The sequence below is a fragment of the Fukomys damarensis genome, unplaced genomic scaffold, assembly GCF_012274545.1.
Source record: "Fukomys damarensis isolate Sample0158 unplaced genomic scaffold, DMR_v1.0_HiC HiC_scaffold_34, whole genome shotgun sequence".
In the NCBI taxonomy this organism is placed as follows: Eukaryota; Metazoa; Chordata; class Mammalia; order Rodentia; family Bathyergidae; genus Fukomys; species Fukomys damarensis.
The window spans coordinates 24836639-24851305 of record NW_022900946.1 but is presented as its reverse complement, the minus strand read 5'-3'; the positions used below and the strand labels follow the sequence as shown (position 1 = coordinate 24851305).

At 52.2% G+C, this 14667-nt stretch overlaps 2 protein-coding genes across 10 annotated transcripts in view; one reads left to right on the top strand and one right to left on the bottom strand.

Annotated features, from left to right (window-relative positions):
- Window positions 1-1502, bottom strand: part of P2rx6 (purinergic receptor P2X 6) — a 9002-nt gene extending 7500 nt beyond the window's left edge. For 2 of the 6 annotated variants that reach the window (XM_033758666.1, XM_033758667.1), the window contains exons 1-2: window positions 1131-1336; window positions 350-500 (exon numbers count right to left, since the gene is read on the bottom strand). In XM_033758666.1, the coding sequence (XP_033614557.1) occupies window positions 350-500; window positions 1131-1264 (285 nt within the window). In that variant the 5' untranslated portion in view covers window positions 1265-1336. Of the gene's footprint in view, window positions 1-349; window positions 501-1130 lie in introns of all 6 variants that reach the window. The other 4 variants (XM_010620749.3, XM_033758669.1, XM_010620752.3 and 1 more) reach the window with 4 other exon arrangements.
- A 452-nt stretch (window positions 1503-1954) lies between these two features.
- Window positions 1955-14667, top strand: Lrrc74b (leucine rich repeat containing 74B). Of its 4 annotated transcripts, XM_010620746.1 has the most exons (9): window positions 1955-2181; window positions 2941-3083; window positions 3472-3604; window positions 4515-4721; window positions 8749-8858; window positions 9649-9764; window positions 11439-11517; window positions 13086-13181; window positions 13990-14667. In XM_010620746.1, exons 1-9 carry the CDS (start codon window positions 2034-2036, stop codon window positions 14086-14088), a joined length of 1131 nt encoding a protein of 376 aa, XP_010619048.1. In that variant the 5' UTR covers window positions 1955-2033; the 3' UTR covers window positions 14089-14667. The 4 variants fall into 4 exon arrangements, with proteins under 4 accessions (XP_010619048.1, XP_010619049.1, XP_010619050.1 ...); XM_010620747.2 differs by lacking the exon at window positions 13990-14667 and having other exon boundaries at window positions 3039-3083; window positions 13086-13983; XM_010620748.2 differs by lacking the exons at window positions 2941-3083; window positions 13990-14667 and having other exon boundaries at window positions 13086-13983.

Genomic DNA, 14667 nt, shown 5'->3' with positions numbered 1-14667 from the left:
TTTTTTTGGACACAGGGTTTCACTATGTAGTTCAGGATGGCCTTAAACTTGTAGTGATCCTCCTGATTCAGCCTCCTGAGATTACAGGCATGTGCCCCCATTTCCAGCCTGAACATGGCCTTTTAAAAGGAATTTCCTCTGGCCTGGCTTCCTGTTCCCTCATCTACCTGGAAACCTCCTATGCATCCCTCAATGCCCTGTCTAGGCACCACTCTTCTTTGAGGCCCTTCCTAAGCCCCTTCAGGTGCCTCTGGCATTGCACTCCTCTCACACATTTGCTCCAAGGCTGGTGTCAGAGCTGTCAGCCAGTGAAAGTTGCATGTTCCCTGCAGCAGCACCAGGGACCCACCTGAGGCGGCTTCACGAAGTCGGCTACATCCCACAGCCGGTTCCCCAGCTCCTTGATCTGAGTCACGGAAACCCCTTTGAGTTTGGTGATGACAGAAATCTGGGGGTCCAGGTCCCATTCCTGGTAGCCTTTTTTGGCAAGGAGGGCCCACCTGGAGAGGGACGGCGGACAGTGTGTCGAGACTGTGGCCCAAAGTGAGTGGTGGAAGAACAGTCTGGCCTCTACAAGATCAGCTCCCTCACATGCCCTACGCTCACAGCCTGGCAGAGGCCAGAGCAAGCCGGAGGCCAGCTGGGCGTCAAGGAGCCAATATCTGCAGGCAGAAATGCCCACAATATCCACCTTCACCAACCAACACCCCGTCCTACCAGACTCAGCTCACTCCTTAAAGACTCCCCAGATCCCCAGCTAGAACTCTCTGGGGGGCCTCGGCGATCTAACTCTCAAGAATGTTCAGAAACTACTACTTCCTGCCCCACTAGGGTACCTCCTTGGGCAGGAGTGGGGCTGATCCTGCTCTGTGCCCAGAGCCCAACACAGGGCTGGGGACAAGGCCTTGGAAAGGATGCAGGTAGGCATACAGGAACACAAACACACGGCTTGTTTTTGCATATCACTGGCCTCTGAATGGACAAAGATCCTCTGTCTACCCCCACTCTGTCCTGGCTGCCCACCACCACCACCACCAGCCTGCTCTGTGAAAAGTTAAGCTCTCAGTGCTCAGCCCAGTAGGACCAGTCATGGTCACTCTGACCAGACTTGCCAAGAGCTGTTCTCTTACCCCACCACATAGGTCAGCACTCCGAGCTGCAACAGCCTTTGCAAGGCCCCGACTCTCCAGTTCCTGGTCATCACATACTTCTCTGTCTTGTAATCCAGAAGCCCCCAGTGAGCCACAGCTCCCAAGGAGCCCATGCTCCTGCTCCTCTGCTGGCTGCTGCTGCATGAGTCAGCACGGCAGCTGCAACCACAGCCGAAACAGGAGGCAAAGCAGTGAGCCTGGCCAGCCCTTGTTAAAGGGACACTTCCACTCAGAGCAGGACCCAGCCTCCACACCCTAGCCCTGGGCTCGGTCCCACGCTTCAGCTGCCTCGGGGCTTCCACCCTCTCCAAAATCTCTGCTGGACCCTGGACACAGAGGAGCAGCCCCGCCCCCACCCTCTGGCTTCACTTCCCTGTAGGGGCAATGACGAGTGTTTCAAGTCCTGTGAGGGGCCTGTGCGGCGGGGCTGGGAGAGGACCCCAGAGAGGGTGTACGGCTCCAGAGAGCAAGGTGACCTGACTCTGCAGGTTCCCCAGACCTTTCTAGGGCAGTGCCGCACCCTCAGAGTGTTTCCCAGTCCTCGAACATGGAGCGTCGCTGGAAACTCACAAGGGAGCAGGAAAAACGAACGCCTGCTAGGCGTCAGCCCTGTGCACTGCCAGGGGCGAGCACTCTCTTCCGTGTGGGAGAGCAGTTGGCTCAAGGTCAACCCAGTCCAGGTTCCGTTCCTGCGGCAACCATCAACACGGGGTTGCCCCGGGGACCGTAATGTGACGCGCGCGGCTATTGGCTGCGGCGAGCGCCTGTTGTCCGTATAACATATTTTATTGGTCATCCAGGAAGGAGAGTCCGCCCACGTCTCCGGGCAGCGTCCGAGACGTGGCGACGCGCCGTCTCGGGTTTAGTGTAGGTGACTGCGAAATGGGTGTAACTATGGAGGATCCTTGCGAGAACTCTGCAGAAAATGAACAGGAGGAAGAGGCGAAGGCGGCCTCTGAGCATTTTGCAGAGGTCGCGGAGGCCGAGAAGGGCTCGGACGCAGATTCAGACTCTGACCTGGAGACAGAAGGTGCCCCCAGTGGGGGGCCAGGCTCGACTCCTCATCTTGAGGGTTGGAGGGGCTGGGGGGAAGGGGCATAGGCGCCATGGAAGCACGCTCTTTCGTGGGGCACCTTTAGAGCAGCCAATGGCCCCTCAGCTGCGGTACCCTCCCTTCCTTTTGGCACCGGGAGTTCCGCAATTAAGAACACGCTTCAGAATGCCTTTTAAATACAAACCCTGATTAACTGTGTGGGAAGAAGTGTCCCACCCTGGGATGGGTTCAGTGCTGGGTTTTCCTAACTTGTAGGGAAATCTATGCTATAGAATTTGGAGTTGTTTTCAGGTTTTCCTCTCATAAAGTGTTCATAAAACGATGATCATGGACCAGGTGTGGTAGCTCAAGCTTATAATCCCAGCAATCAGGAATCTGAGGCAGGAGGATCGCTGTAAGTTCAAAGCCAGCCTGAACTACATACTGAGACCCTGCCTCAAAAGAACAACAACCAAAAATTGTGATCTGTAATGGAGGGGCAAGGGACACAGCACGCACTTCAGCATCAGACAGACAGTGTCCCAACTCTGGCTCTGACTAGCTGGGGGACTAGGGAAGGGATTTACCTTCTCTGAGCCTTGATATCCTCATCTGAAATAATGTGGAAATAGTCCCAGTAGCACAGGAAGAAATGCCTCTAGAGGAAAAGGAAGCTAGAGAGTGACAAAGAGCAGGGGAAGAAGCAGACAGCATGCCAGTGAAGGGCTCTGCATTTGTCTCTTTGTCTCCTCCCAGGCACTGATGGGCTTAGAGAAGGGGTCAAGGATACCCTCTACCAGAGGTTTTGCCAGGCCCTTAATGTTGTGCCTGTCTCCTGCTTTCTGTGCCAACAGAATGCTTCAGAGTTGAACCTGCAGCATCGTGGCCTGGGGCCCCAGGTACCTGTAGGGGGACCCTGGAGCCAGTCTTGGAGAGAAAGGACCCAGGAGATAGTGACCATGGAAATGTCTCTCCTTGAGCCCATCCCACTCACAGTTAGCTATATTCTGTGCCAGCAGCTGCTTCTCCACATCTGGGAGGTAGGATAGAGGCTGTGACAAAGAACAGCATAAGGGCTACGGAGGCTGCAGTCTGCTAGTGTGCTGGAAGGCCACAGAAAGAACCAGGGGATAAAGTGTGTAGGCGATGTAGGTGTCCCCTTGGGAATGTGGGGTAAGGAAGGCTTTCCGGTTGGAGGGTATGTGAATGGGCCAAGCCCTGGGAGCACACCAGTCTCCTCAGCCTTGGGAAAGATCAAGACCCTCAGGCCTCTCTGCTCTGTCCCAGGGGGCCCAGGCTCTGGCTGTCATGTTGACCTCCAATCCCTACATCAAGCGACTGGATCTTCGGGATAATGGGCTCCTTAGGGCTGGTGCAGAGGCCCTGGCAGATGTCTTGAGCAAAAACAGCAGCATCTCTGGTAGGTGCTGAGCCTGGGGTAAGTGGGAAGGCTGGAGTCTTCCTTATCTCCTGGATGTGCTATCCCCAAGCCAGGCTTTTTCATCTGGGGCCTACTGGTATTGCTGGGAGATGGGGGAGGCCTTCTCCATGGGCTGGGGCACATGGGGGTGGAGTTAGAGCCACTGGGCATCCAACCAATGCTGTATCCTGCTCTTTTCCCAACCTGACACACCTGTTCACTTCTCTCCTCTGCTGGGCAGCACACACACACACAGGTACACGTAAAATTAAGTGCCTCGATTCAGGGTGGGAGAGTCTTTCTTCGAAAAGAGACAGGCTGGACGGTGGGATGGGAAGAGAGTTTCATGAGTCTGGACCCAATGCCAGCTTTGCCACTGTCGAGTGGGACTAACCTGGGCAAGCAACCCACCCTTGCTGAGATTGTTTTTAATCCCTGAAATGGTCCCAGCAATACCACTTATCCCTTGGGGTTGCGGTGAGCATTAAATGAAGTTGCACATATGAAGTGGTCAGCAGAGTATTTGGCCTATGTAAGTGTTCCCGGCATAGCCTCCTGGGCTAGCATTGCCAGTCGCTGGCACTGGTGCAGAGAAGGCTCCTGTGGGTGGATCGTATCACTGCCAGACACCAGGCACCAATGGGGTGGCTGCCTCTCCAGCACAGCACCACAAGGTAGGTGGTTTTATCCTTGTCAGAGAAGTTCATGGAGGTACAGGAAGCTTGAATCCAGGGGCCCAAGGGGACCCAGCCAAAGGGTAGCAGAGCTGCCACCATGTAATCCCAAGACAGTCCAACTGCAAAGCCTCTTCCTGTGACTCCAGACTGGAAGTTTAGGGGATGGAGAGAGGTGGTGGAGGGAGGTGCCTGCGTTTAGATCCCACTGACCAAGGAGTGGTGTTGGCCCCCAGATGTGGACCTGTCGGAGAACCAGCTGGGAGCAGCAGGGGCCCAGGCCCTCTGTGCCGCCCTCACAGTGAACCAAGCAGTGCAGAAGATGCAGCTGGCAGGGAACAGCCTGGAGGAGCAGGCAGCTAAGTACCTTGCTGATCTCCTGCAGGTCCATACAGGCCTGAAATCCCTGGACCTCAGCTATAACCAGCTAAATGACCAAGCAGGTAACACTTGGGCTGGACTGCCATGGAACATGAGAGGTCATCTTGTGGAGGCGGGGGAGGGGGAGCAGACGGGCTACACTGAACATCTGCCAGGGAACACCTGTGCGCTGGATTCCGCTCCTCCACCCACTTAGGCTCACACACTTCCCCACTGAGCCACACCAAACTCTTGATTCACTCAAGTATCTCATGGCCCCCTGGCATACCTGGTTGGCACCAATTTAGCCACTACAAATCTAGCTGCTAATAAAATAGAGTCCCTGCCTTCAAGAAGCACATGTTAACAAGATAATTCCCAATAATTACTGGTGTAAAAAAACAACAGAGTATGGTTCTAGAAAAGAACGGGGACCCTTTGCTTTAGAGAGGGAGCCGGGGAGGAAGTGACATTTAAGCTGAAACGTGCAAGCTAGGAAGGAGTCAGCTGTGGCACAGCCAGGCGGAGGGGATTTCAAGGACAGGAACAGTGAGTTGCAGGAGTGTTTCCCAAACTGACAATAACCAGTGTCACTAGATAATGACCCAGAGGCTAGTGATCAGGCTATAGCGTGGGGAGCCAAAAGGGGGCCACTGAGATGAAGATCATGGTAAAAGTGTGGTGATGATTTTATTCCAAGACCTGTGAAAGATGTGGGTGGGATTCCTTGATCTCATCACTATCTTTCATGCCCTGGGACCTTGACATAGGCTTTCTGCTTTGTCAGGAATATAAACTTGCACTTGTGCGTGTCCCTAAATTCTCCAGTCAATAATAACAGTCACCTGGAAGATGAGTATGGTGGTGTGCACCTGTAGTCCTAGCTATTTGGGAGACTGTGGCAGGAGAATTACTTGAGCTGAGTGTTCAAAGTTAGCCCTGGCTGGGGATTTAGCTCAGTGGTTCCACCGCCTGCCTCACAAGCACGAGGACCCAAGTTCAATTCCCGGTACCTGAGCAACATAGTGAGATCCATGTCTTCAAAAACAAGAGCCAGGCTGGGCATGGTGGCACACATCTGTAATCCCAGTACTTGGGAGGCTAAGGCAGGAGGATTGCCATTACTCTGAGGATTGCCAGCCTGGGCTACATAGTGAATTCAAGGCCAGACTGAACTACATAGTGAGACCTTGTCTCGAAACAAACAAACAAACAAACAAGCAAACAAAAAACCAAGAGCCAGGCATGTGGAACATGCCTGTAATCTTAATTACGCAGAAGGCTGAGACAGGAGGATCACAAGTTCAAGACCAGCCTGGGAAACTTAGCAAGGCCCTATCTCAAAATATAGAAAGGAGTAGGATATACTTCAGTGTTAGACTAGGTGCCTAGGGTGTGCAAAAGTCCTGAGTTAAATTCGTAGTACCACAAAAAGGGAGGAGGCGGAGGAGAAGAAGGAGGAGGGGGGGAGGAAGGGGGGATGGGAGGAGGAGGATCATATCCCACAACCTGGGATTAGAAATAGATTCTTGGTCTTTGGACCCAATGGACCAAATTCTTGGGGGAATGCACATATATGTTCATTTTAGTGGATGCTCCAGGAGAATTATCTGATCTGGAAAGTTTTGAATTTTTGGTGGGTCTCAAGCCACTTAGAGTGACTGAGATGGCACCAGCCTTGGTCAGTGAAAATTGGCCCTGGAGTTTTAACTTCCAGAGTGGATATGCTTTCTAAGGAAATTATTGTGGAAAGCCAGTGCAATTAGAGGAGAGGCCATTTCAAGCTTTGATGAAGTAAGTATTGGTGTCTCTCTAAGACTTCATGGTCAAATGGTGTGTTAGTCAGCTTTCTAATGGTATAATAAAATGTTAAGAGGCTGGATGGGGTGGCGCACACCTGTAGTTGCAGCACTAGGGAGGCTGAGACAGGAGGATCGCTGGAGCTTGAGACCAGCCTGGGCTACATAGTGAGTTCCAGGCCAGCCTCAACTACATAGACCCTGTCTCAAAAAAAAGGAAGAAAGAAAAGAAAACAAGCTAAGAGGATTAACTTAGAAGAGGGATAGTTGGCTTATGTTTTTGGAGCCCGTGATAGATTTGCTCCATTGTTTTGGCCTTGTAGCGAGGCTGGAGCATGTGGCAGAGGAAAACTGTTTATCTCGTGGCTGGGGAACAAAGAGGGGGTGATGGAGTCCCACAGTCCCCTTCCAGGGCACACCACCTGATCGATGACCTAAACACCTCCCACAAGGGACCAGCTAAAGACTTCACCACGCTCCAGTTGCACACCCTAGGAAGCAAGTCGCTAACACACGAACCTTTGACAGACACCTCTGATACCAAGTATGAAGCTGAGGGTGGTGCCTGCCTGTAAGCCCAGCACTCTGGGAAGCTGAGACAGGAGAAACAAGTTCAAGCCCAGCCTGGGAAATTTAGCGACTTAGCCATAACCCTGTCTCAAAACAACAAACAAAAAACTAGCGATGGGCAAGTACCAAAGAGGAGGCAGCCAGAGTGGGGCAGCTGGGATCAAAGGCCCTGCAACAGTGGGCAAGCACACAGTATTCACAAGGGAGGCGGTGTGGGACCTGGTGAAAGGACTGATTCAGGCCATTTTGTTTCTCTAAGTGGGGACCCAAGGGTGTGTGACTCCCTTGGGTGAAGGATTTTGGGTCTTAGACCTCTCACCTGACCCATAGCACTGGTAGTGCCTACCTTACAGGATAGCGGAGTCACAGAGACCGAGGATTGGCAATTAGGGATGTGTAAAAGAAAACTTCCTCACCCTCTAGCTAGTCAGCAAATAAAAGGGATGCTCCATGAAGTGGGGAACCATTCCCTCCTCCTTTAGTCCCAGAAGTGTCTGAAGAAGGCGAAGTACCTGGGGACATCAGATCCAGCACTAGGTACTGAGGCCGGGTCTCAGGGGCAGTGACAGAAATCTTTGCGGCTGGTCAGGGAACTCTCCAAGGTGCTAGATATGTCTGCTATAGTTGCCACTAGTGAGGGGAGTAGGCAGGCTGAGTGCTCTGATAAATTAATCCGTTCATTTTTCTTCAAACCAGCCTTACTAGACCTGTGCTAGGTGTTGCAGTCATGGAGAGAGTTCAAATCCAATTTTGGGGAGGCTCCTAGTCTGGTGACAGAGACCAGCCAAGCAAGACTGGCTAGAGTCTGGAAGGGGTCTTGACCAAACAGGCAAGACTTCCTGGTCTGTGAACTCTTATTAGAAGGACAAGGGGCTGTTAGCCAGGTGAAGAATGGGGTTCCAAGTTCCAAAGTGGAGGGCCAGCTGGAAGGCACGGAGCGCTAGAGCTCCGGAGAAATGAAAGGCCAGTCTGGTCCAGAGCTGAGGGAGTGGGGAGGAGGTTTGGGAATGGGATTCTTCTCTATTTCACGTGCTAAATATCTCTCAGGGATTCTCACACCACCCCCTTCCTGTCTTTGCCACCTTTTTCTCCTCTCCACCATAGCTGTGTCAGTATTTTCACCTCTGACCTAAACTATGGCATGAGCCCTTCCCTGAGTCACAAGGCCACTGTCTCTGCCAGTGTCTTCCATCACTAGAAATGATCACTAGAAATGACCGGCTTTTTACTTGGAAAGGTCTCCCCGATTCTTCAGCCACCTATAGGGCAGTGCTGGAGCTCCTTTGGCTTAGCGTTTAAGGCCTCTTGGCCTCTCTCAAGAAGCGCCCTATCTCACTGCTCCTGCGTCCTCCTTCTCCCACAGCTCCAGGCCTGGGTGTGTTTCCACCCGTGATTCTGCACATCTTCTCTTCCCGGTGTCTACGGTCCCTCATGTTGTGGACGTGCATGATGGGTTGCTCAGTTCTCTGTTATCTTCTCTGTCCTTCCCTCCCTAACCCCACCAAGGCCACCACTCTGTACCTACCCCTCCCTGTTTTGTCGTTTATAATAACTCGTATCCCGTATAATAACTTGTATTTATGTCTTCCCCTTTAAATATGTGTTTCTTGAGGGCAGAGCAGGCTCATGTGGAGTTCATCTCTGCGATCCTCCTGCCCAGCAGAGACTGGCACACAGTGGCATCAGTAACCATCTTTGAAGGAATGAACAGAGTCAGAAGGTCTCTCTTGTGTTCTTGAAGGAGAGACGCTTGGACCAGCACTGGCAGAAAACACAGGACTCACAGAGCTTAACATGAGCTGGAATCATCTCCGAGGCCCAGGAGCTGTGGTGTTTGCCAGGGGGTTGGAGGTATAAGACCCCTACCGACTCGGCCCCTGGGGCAGGTCTCCTGGGTGCCAGCTCCTTGTCCTTTGTCACTCTTCAGAAATGAACCTTGGATCTTTTAAGCAGAGATTAAAGGATATTTTTCAGGTTACTTTTATTTTCTTAGCCTCATGTAATAACTAGGTCCTCTAGGTCCACCCTCGTGTCATTTACTGAAGATCCACAGCTAAATGTCATGCACCTTTTTTCAGACATTGCAGACACTCATCTGGCAGAGACAGCTATGCTTCTGGTGTGCCTACAGTTGACACGCATACCTGCTCTCCTGAGATGACAGCCTTGCACCCCTGTCTGCTAGCACACCTTCTCAAACATTCCACCCGCTCTCTTTCATGTTATGGATCATAATTTAAGGAGTGGGCAACTCAGGGCCTTCAATGTCCCCAGGGCGAACTGACTTTGTGTGGTCCCTCTCAGGGAAAAACAGCCCCTGCCTCAGCCACTTGAACAAGGACTGGCTTGCGGGCCCTGCCTCACGGGGTGGCAGTCGGGTTCAGTTTTGTCCGAGCATGCACCTTTCTCCCCATCACGGTCCCTGAGAGAGGTCGCATCCAGCAGTGTTCTTTGAACCCTGAGCCCCTAACCCTTGAAACACCCCCACACAGCTGAGGATCTGATCACTGTGTCTGTGGCCTGCAGCTGCCTCATTTCTGAGATGATTCACACCCATCCACCTTCCTCTGTTGGACTCTGTTGGGCTCCTGGCTTTCTCCACCATCAGATGCGGTCCCATGGCTTCATTCTTTTGCTCTAGGCGAACATCTTCCTGAAAGTCCTGGACATCTCTTACAATGGCTTTGGAGACCTGGGAGCCTTGGCTGTGGCTGAGGCCCTGAAGGCCAACAATGTGTTGGAGGAACTCAACATGAGGTGAGAAGCACAGGGTTGCCCTGCCCAGAGACAAGGGTACCATGATCTCACTGCTGTTCCATTTGAACCTACCACAGTCTCCCCAGATGGGGCTTTAGCCACACATCCAGAGCACCCAGCTCCATCCTTCTCACATAAAATGATCACTTATAGCCAGGCATGGTGGTTCACACATCATCCCAGCACGCTGGAGGTGAGACCCTATCTCAAAATTTAAAAATGGGCTGGGGATGTAACTCAGTGCAGAGGTCCTGGGTTCAATCCCTGGTACCAAGGGCAAAAAAATCATCACTTTTATGTTGAGATTGATCATTCCTATGGTGCACGTAGGTGGCGGGGGATCATGGACATGTGTGTAAAGCATCTTCAGAGGGCCTGGTACAGGATGGGTGCCCCATCTCAGAGCAGCCTGGTCTGGATGGGACAAGGAAGGGTCTGATGGGTGGGCCCATGGGTCTGCTTTCGTTGGCACATGGCTGCTGGGAGCCTGCTCTGTGTTTGGTGCTTCTCCAGGCCCTGCAGGGTCTTGCACCTTAGTAGGTACTAGGGCAGGGGCAAACACAGTGAAAAGAAAAGAGGTAGGGGCCAGGAAGATAATGGACTGCTGGGCTGAGCCCTCCCCAGGGGCTGCCTCTGTAGGCTGGGAGACCCCATTCAGTCCGGCCCACCTTTCCTCCTCATGGGAAGAGCCAAGGCTAGAGGCCGCCTTAAGACATGACGAGGTAGGTGTGAGAAGTCAGAGAGGAGTGGGACAGACTCTGGAGGCAAAATGACCCACAGCTGAGACCTGGGGTTTGGGTCCAGCACAAGGAGGAGGAGGAGGAGGAGGAGGAAAGGATGTAGACAGGAAGCTGGGCGGTTTTTCTAGAACAGATGTTCTAGAACATCTTCCCTTGCAAGTCATGGTGATAGGCCTGAGGTGCCACCTGGGCAGAACATGTGAGAGCACCTGCTGAGTTTTAAAGGGCCAAGGAGTAGCACCTGGGCCTTACCAGGGTGGCGCATACTCTAGGTGTGTTCACTGGGTGATCTCCTGTATCTTTTACACAAGGGCATGAGCAGAAAGATGGCATGTGAAACTTAACTTGTAGGATGGAACAGCAGCTCCGGCAAGAGCCTTGGAGCAAACAGCCCTGAACCAATGGTTGGAAGGCTGCAAGATACATATGTCTTTTTAAAATTAATATAAATTAATTGTACACATTAGTGGGGTTTAGTGTGATATCTTCTTCACAGAGCATGCACCAATCAGATTCAACTTTTTCCTATCCTCCCTCTCCCCGTACCCTTTCCAGTCTCTAGTAATCATTATTCTAGTTTTAGTTTTATTGTTGTTGTTCTTTTTAGTTCTCATTTTCACATATGAGAGAGAATGCAGGGGTTTTTTTTTTGTTTTTTTTTTTTTGCAGGGGGTATTGGGTCAGGATTGAGCACAGGGCTTTTACGTGTTCGGCAAGCCCTCTACCACTGAGCTACACCCCAGCCCCAAAATATGCCTGTCTTGTCTTTCTGTGCTTGGCTTATTTCACTTAACACAGTGTCCTCCATGTGAACGGTAGGATTTTATCCTTCTTCGTGGCTGGATACAGCTCTAGTGTGTATGGATACCACATTTTCATCTGTTGCTGGACACCTAGATTGATTCTGTACCTCAGCGTGTCTTTTATATTGCAGCAACAACCGCATCTCCGCAGCGGGGGCGCTGAGCCTGGGACTGGGCCTCCGGGTCAACCGGACTCTGAGGATTCTTGTTGTGAGTACTGACCTGGCCGGGGAAGGTCCCAGCTCGACTGCCCTCTGCCTCTCTACACCCGAGGGGTGGTGGATGGGAAGCTGTGCGCAGGCCCCACAGCCCTGATAGTCTTGGGAAGGGGAAGGGGCTTCCCGGCTCCCTCTCGTGACCCCTTCCTCCGCTTGCCCTTCACGCTGCCTTGCCCATGGCCAGCTCCAGACTGCTCTCTCCACCCTCCTCCTGGTAGCTGCCCCGCAGCTCCCTGCTGCCCTTCCTTCTCCTGTGAGGGTGATGCTCGGCCAAACGGCCCGAGCACCTCTGGCATTGCCTTCGTCTTCTCCCCTGCGTTTTCCTCTGGCCTTGCTGGAACTCAGGGTCAGCCCAGGCGTAGCGGACGGCCACTCCCCAGGCCCACTGAGGCCCGTGTACCAGCACTAATTCCCTTCCTCAGGGTTGTGGCGGGGAGGGAGCCAGGAACAGGGCTGAGGGCAGGAGACCGAGGAGGGAGGAAGCCAGGCAAGGGTGCAGGAGGGGCTGGAGGACTGCGGCGCTAACAACAGGTGCCGGCGGGTGGGGTGGGCCCCGGCCTCCCCAGTGCGGGAACCCAGACTTCTCTCAAGCCTGGAGTCACGTTTTCAGCCATCTGCTGGATGGTCCCCAAAGACGAACTGGGAAGTCCAACTGAAATGCACCACCTCCTTTAAAACTTTTTCTTATTTTCGTTTAATTTTTAAATATTTCTTTATTTATACATCACCTCCTTCGGAGGGCTGCCTCTTGGTGGCGAGAACCAAGCCAGAAGCCTAACCGTCTTTCCCTTCCCCATGGCTTCCTTCCGAGCTCTCCCACCTCCTACCACCTCCTACCGAGGGCTTAGGCTGCTGACTTCTTTTCCTCACTGCCCCTCATCCGGGATCTGTTGACTTCCTGGTTTCCCCAGCCCGTCCTTCCTTCCCACTTGTACCTAATGGTCTTTCTAAAGTGGAAATGTGCCCCTGGCGTTCCTGCTTCAAACCTGTCTCTTCGGATGAAACAAAGCTTCATGGTTCGTTGTGCATAGCACAGAAGGGGGGATGTGGGCTCTGCCAACCCCTCCTCTCCCAAGCTCATCGCTCTCACCCCAGGGCACTCAAGTTTCCAGGAATTCACAAACACACACACACTCACACTCGATTTACGATTTCCCACCTGTGAAAATGGCCAACTCTGCCATCCTCAGCACAAAGCTTAGCTCAGGGGTTTTACTCTCCAACCTTTCCTCCCTGCTGGGGTTGGTGCACACTTTCACTGAATTTATTACGCTGAGTTTGCGTTTGGTGTTTCCTTCTCTTCCCCTCCCTCTAGTGGTTAAATTCTTTAGGGCTAGGTATGTTTTGCGTCTGTATCTGGTACCTAGCCCTGGGTCAGGCTTAGGCCGGGTGCCCAGGCGGTACCCACTCCCGTCCTCTCTTCCCCAACCCAGTAGCCCTAGGATCTTCTGTCCTGTGAAGAAACTTGCTCAGCTGAGGTGGTGAGGCTGACCTAGTCACGTCATCGGAGAGGAGGCTCTTGTTGGCTTCTCTCAGTTTCTCTGTGTGTGTGATTCTTAGGTGTCCAGGAATCCCATGCAAAGTGAAGGCTGCTTTGGTCTCCTCAAGTCCGTCCGGGACAATCCAGCATCTGCCTTAGAACTACTGGATCTCTCTGTAAGAGCTTTGCATACGCCTTATCTCGGATCGTCCAACAGCTCTGTGAGCTACTGTCATCTCCGCTTGAGAGACAGAAAGTGGGGATTAGAGGAGTAAAGTGCCCTGCCCAGTTACACCACAAGGCAGGGCCACTGTTCCGCCCCAGGCCTGAATGTAGGGCACGAGGCTGCTTCCACTCTAGGCTGGTGGCTTCATCGTGGTCTCTCTCGCCTGTGAATACTTACGGTTCAAATAAAACCCTTCGTAGGGTTCAGCCTGGTCTATGTGAGATGGGTCTGACGGACGCCTTCCAGGGGCGTTGTGAACACAGGACGAGAGCCGGGTGTGGTGGTGCACACCTCTGGTCCCACTTACTCGGGTAGCACAGGCAAAAGCGTTGAGTCCAGGAATTCAAGGCCAGCATGGGCAACACGGTGAGATCTCCATCTCAAACAAAAACACTTAAATTACTTGAAACACAGAATGAGATGTTAGAAAGGGCTTTCAGAGAAAGAGCCAATCAGTGCCATCTCTCTTCTCCCCGACCCCTTTGTTTTAATGTTTTTATTAATTTAATTACTATGCTAAAAAGTACACATAGATGAAGGCTTGATTGCAAATAGCATATATATACCTATATAATGAGCCCCCAAATCAAGAAATAGAGCATCCCCTAAAAGCTCCCCTTTTACTCCCATTTTTATCTCAGTTCTAATAGATTGTCACACCCAGGAAGCAAATTTGAGCTTGTGTGTGCACAAGGAAAAATAATCAACTTCTTGGAGGAAAGTTTTCATACACTGCCTTGTAATGGGTTTTTCCCTAGGCTATCGAGGTAAACAGAGCGTTTGACGACCTTGCTAGCTCAGTGAAGGCGATTCTTCCAGGGCTGTGCATAAAGAAGGGTGCTCAGAGAGTCGGGTAGAGAGGAGTGGCTGCCGGCCTTCAAACAGTACCCGTCCACGTCTGCCCCTAGATGACTCGGACTGTGGCTTCCTCACCTCCTCCAGCGAGTTGCAGCTGCCACGCAGGGCCGTCCAACTCATGGCACGGGTGTCTTCCTCTCTGCCTCCCAGCTCATGCAATGATCTAGACCTTACCGTGCCTCCACTTACTCACATAATACAAACCCTGAGCTGGATGAGCTGGATGCAGGGGCAGAGATGTCTCCCCGCTTCTGAGGTTCATGGTCTGGTGATCTTCACAGACGAAATATAAGGCGTTGTACACCTGGCAGTCGCAGACTCTTTCTGCAGCGATGAAAACTGTCACAACTTTCTCTGGAAGGCAATTTTTCATTATGCACTGAGCCTTAAAACTATCTGTGCCCTTTGATCTAATCCTCTGATGAATCTGCTCTACAGAAATAAGCAGAGATTCATGGAAAGATGGATGCCTGAAAATGTGCCCTGAAATGCTGTTTCTGACAGTGACAAGTGGAAGTAATTTAAATGTTCAAACACTAAAGCTTCAGGGGGCAGGGATTTAGCTCAGTGGCACCACA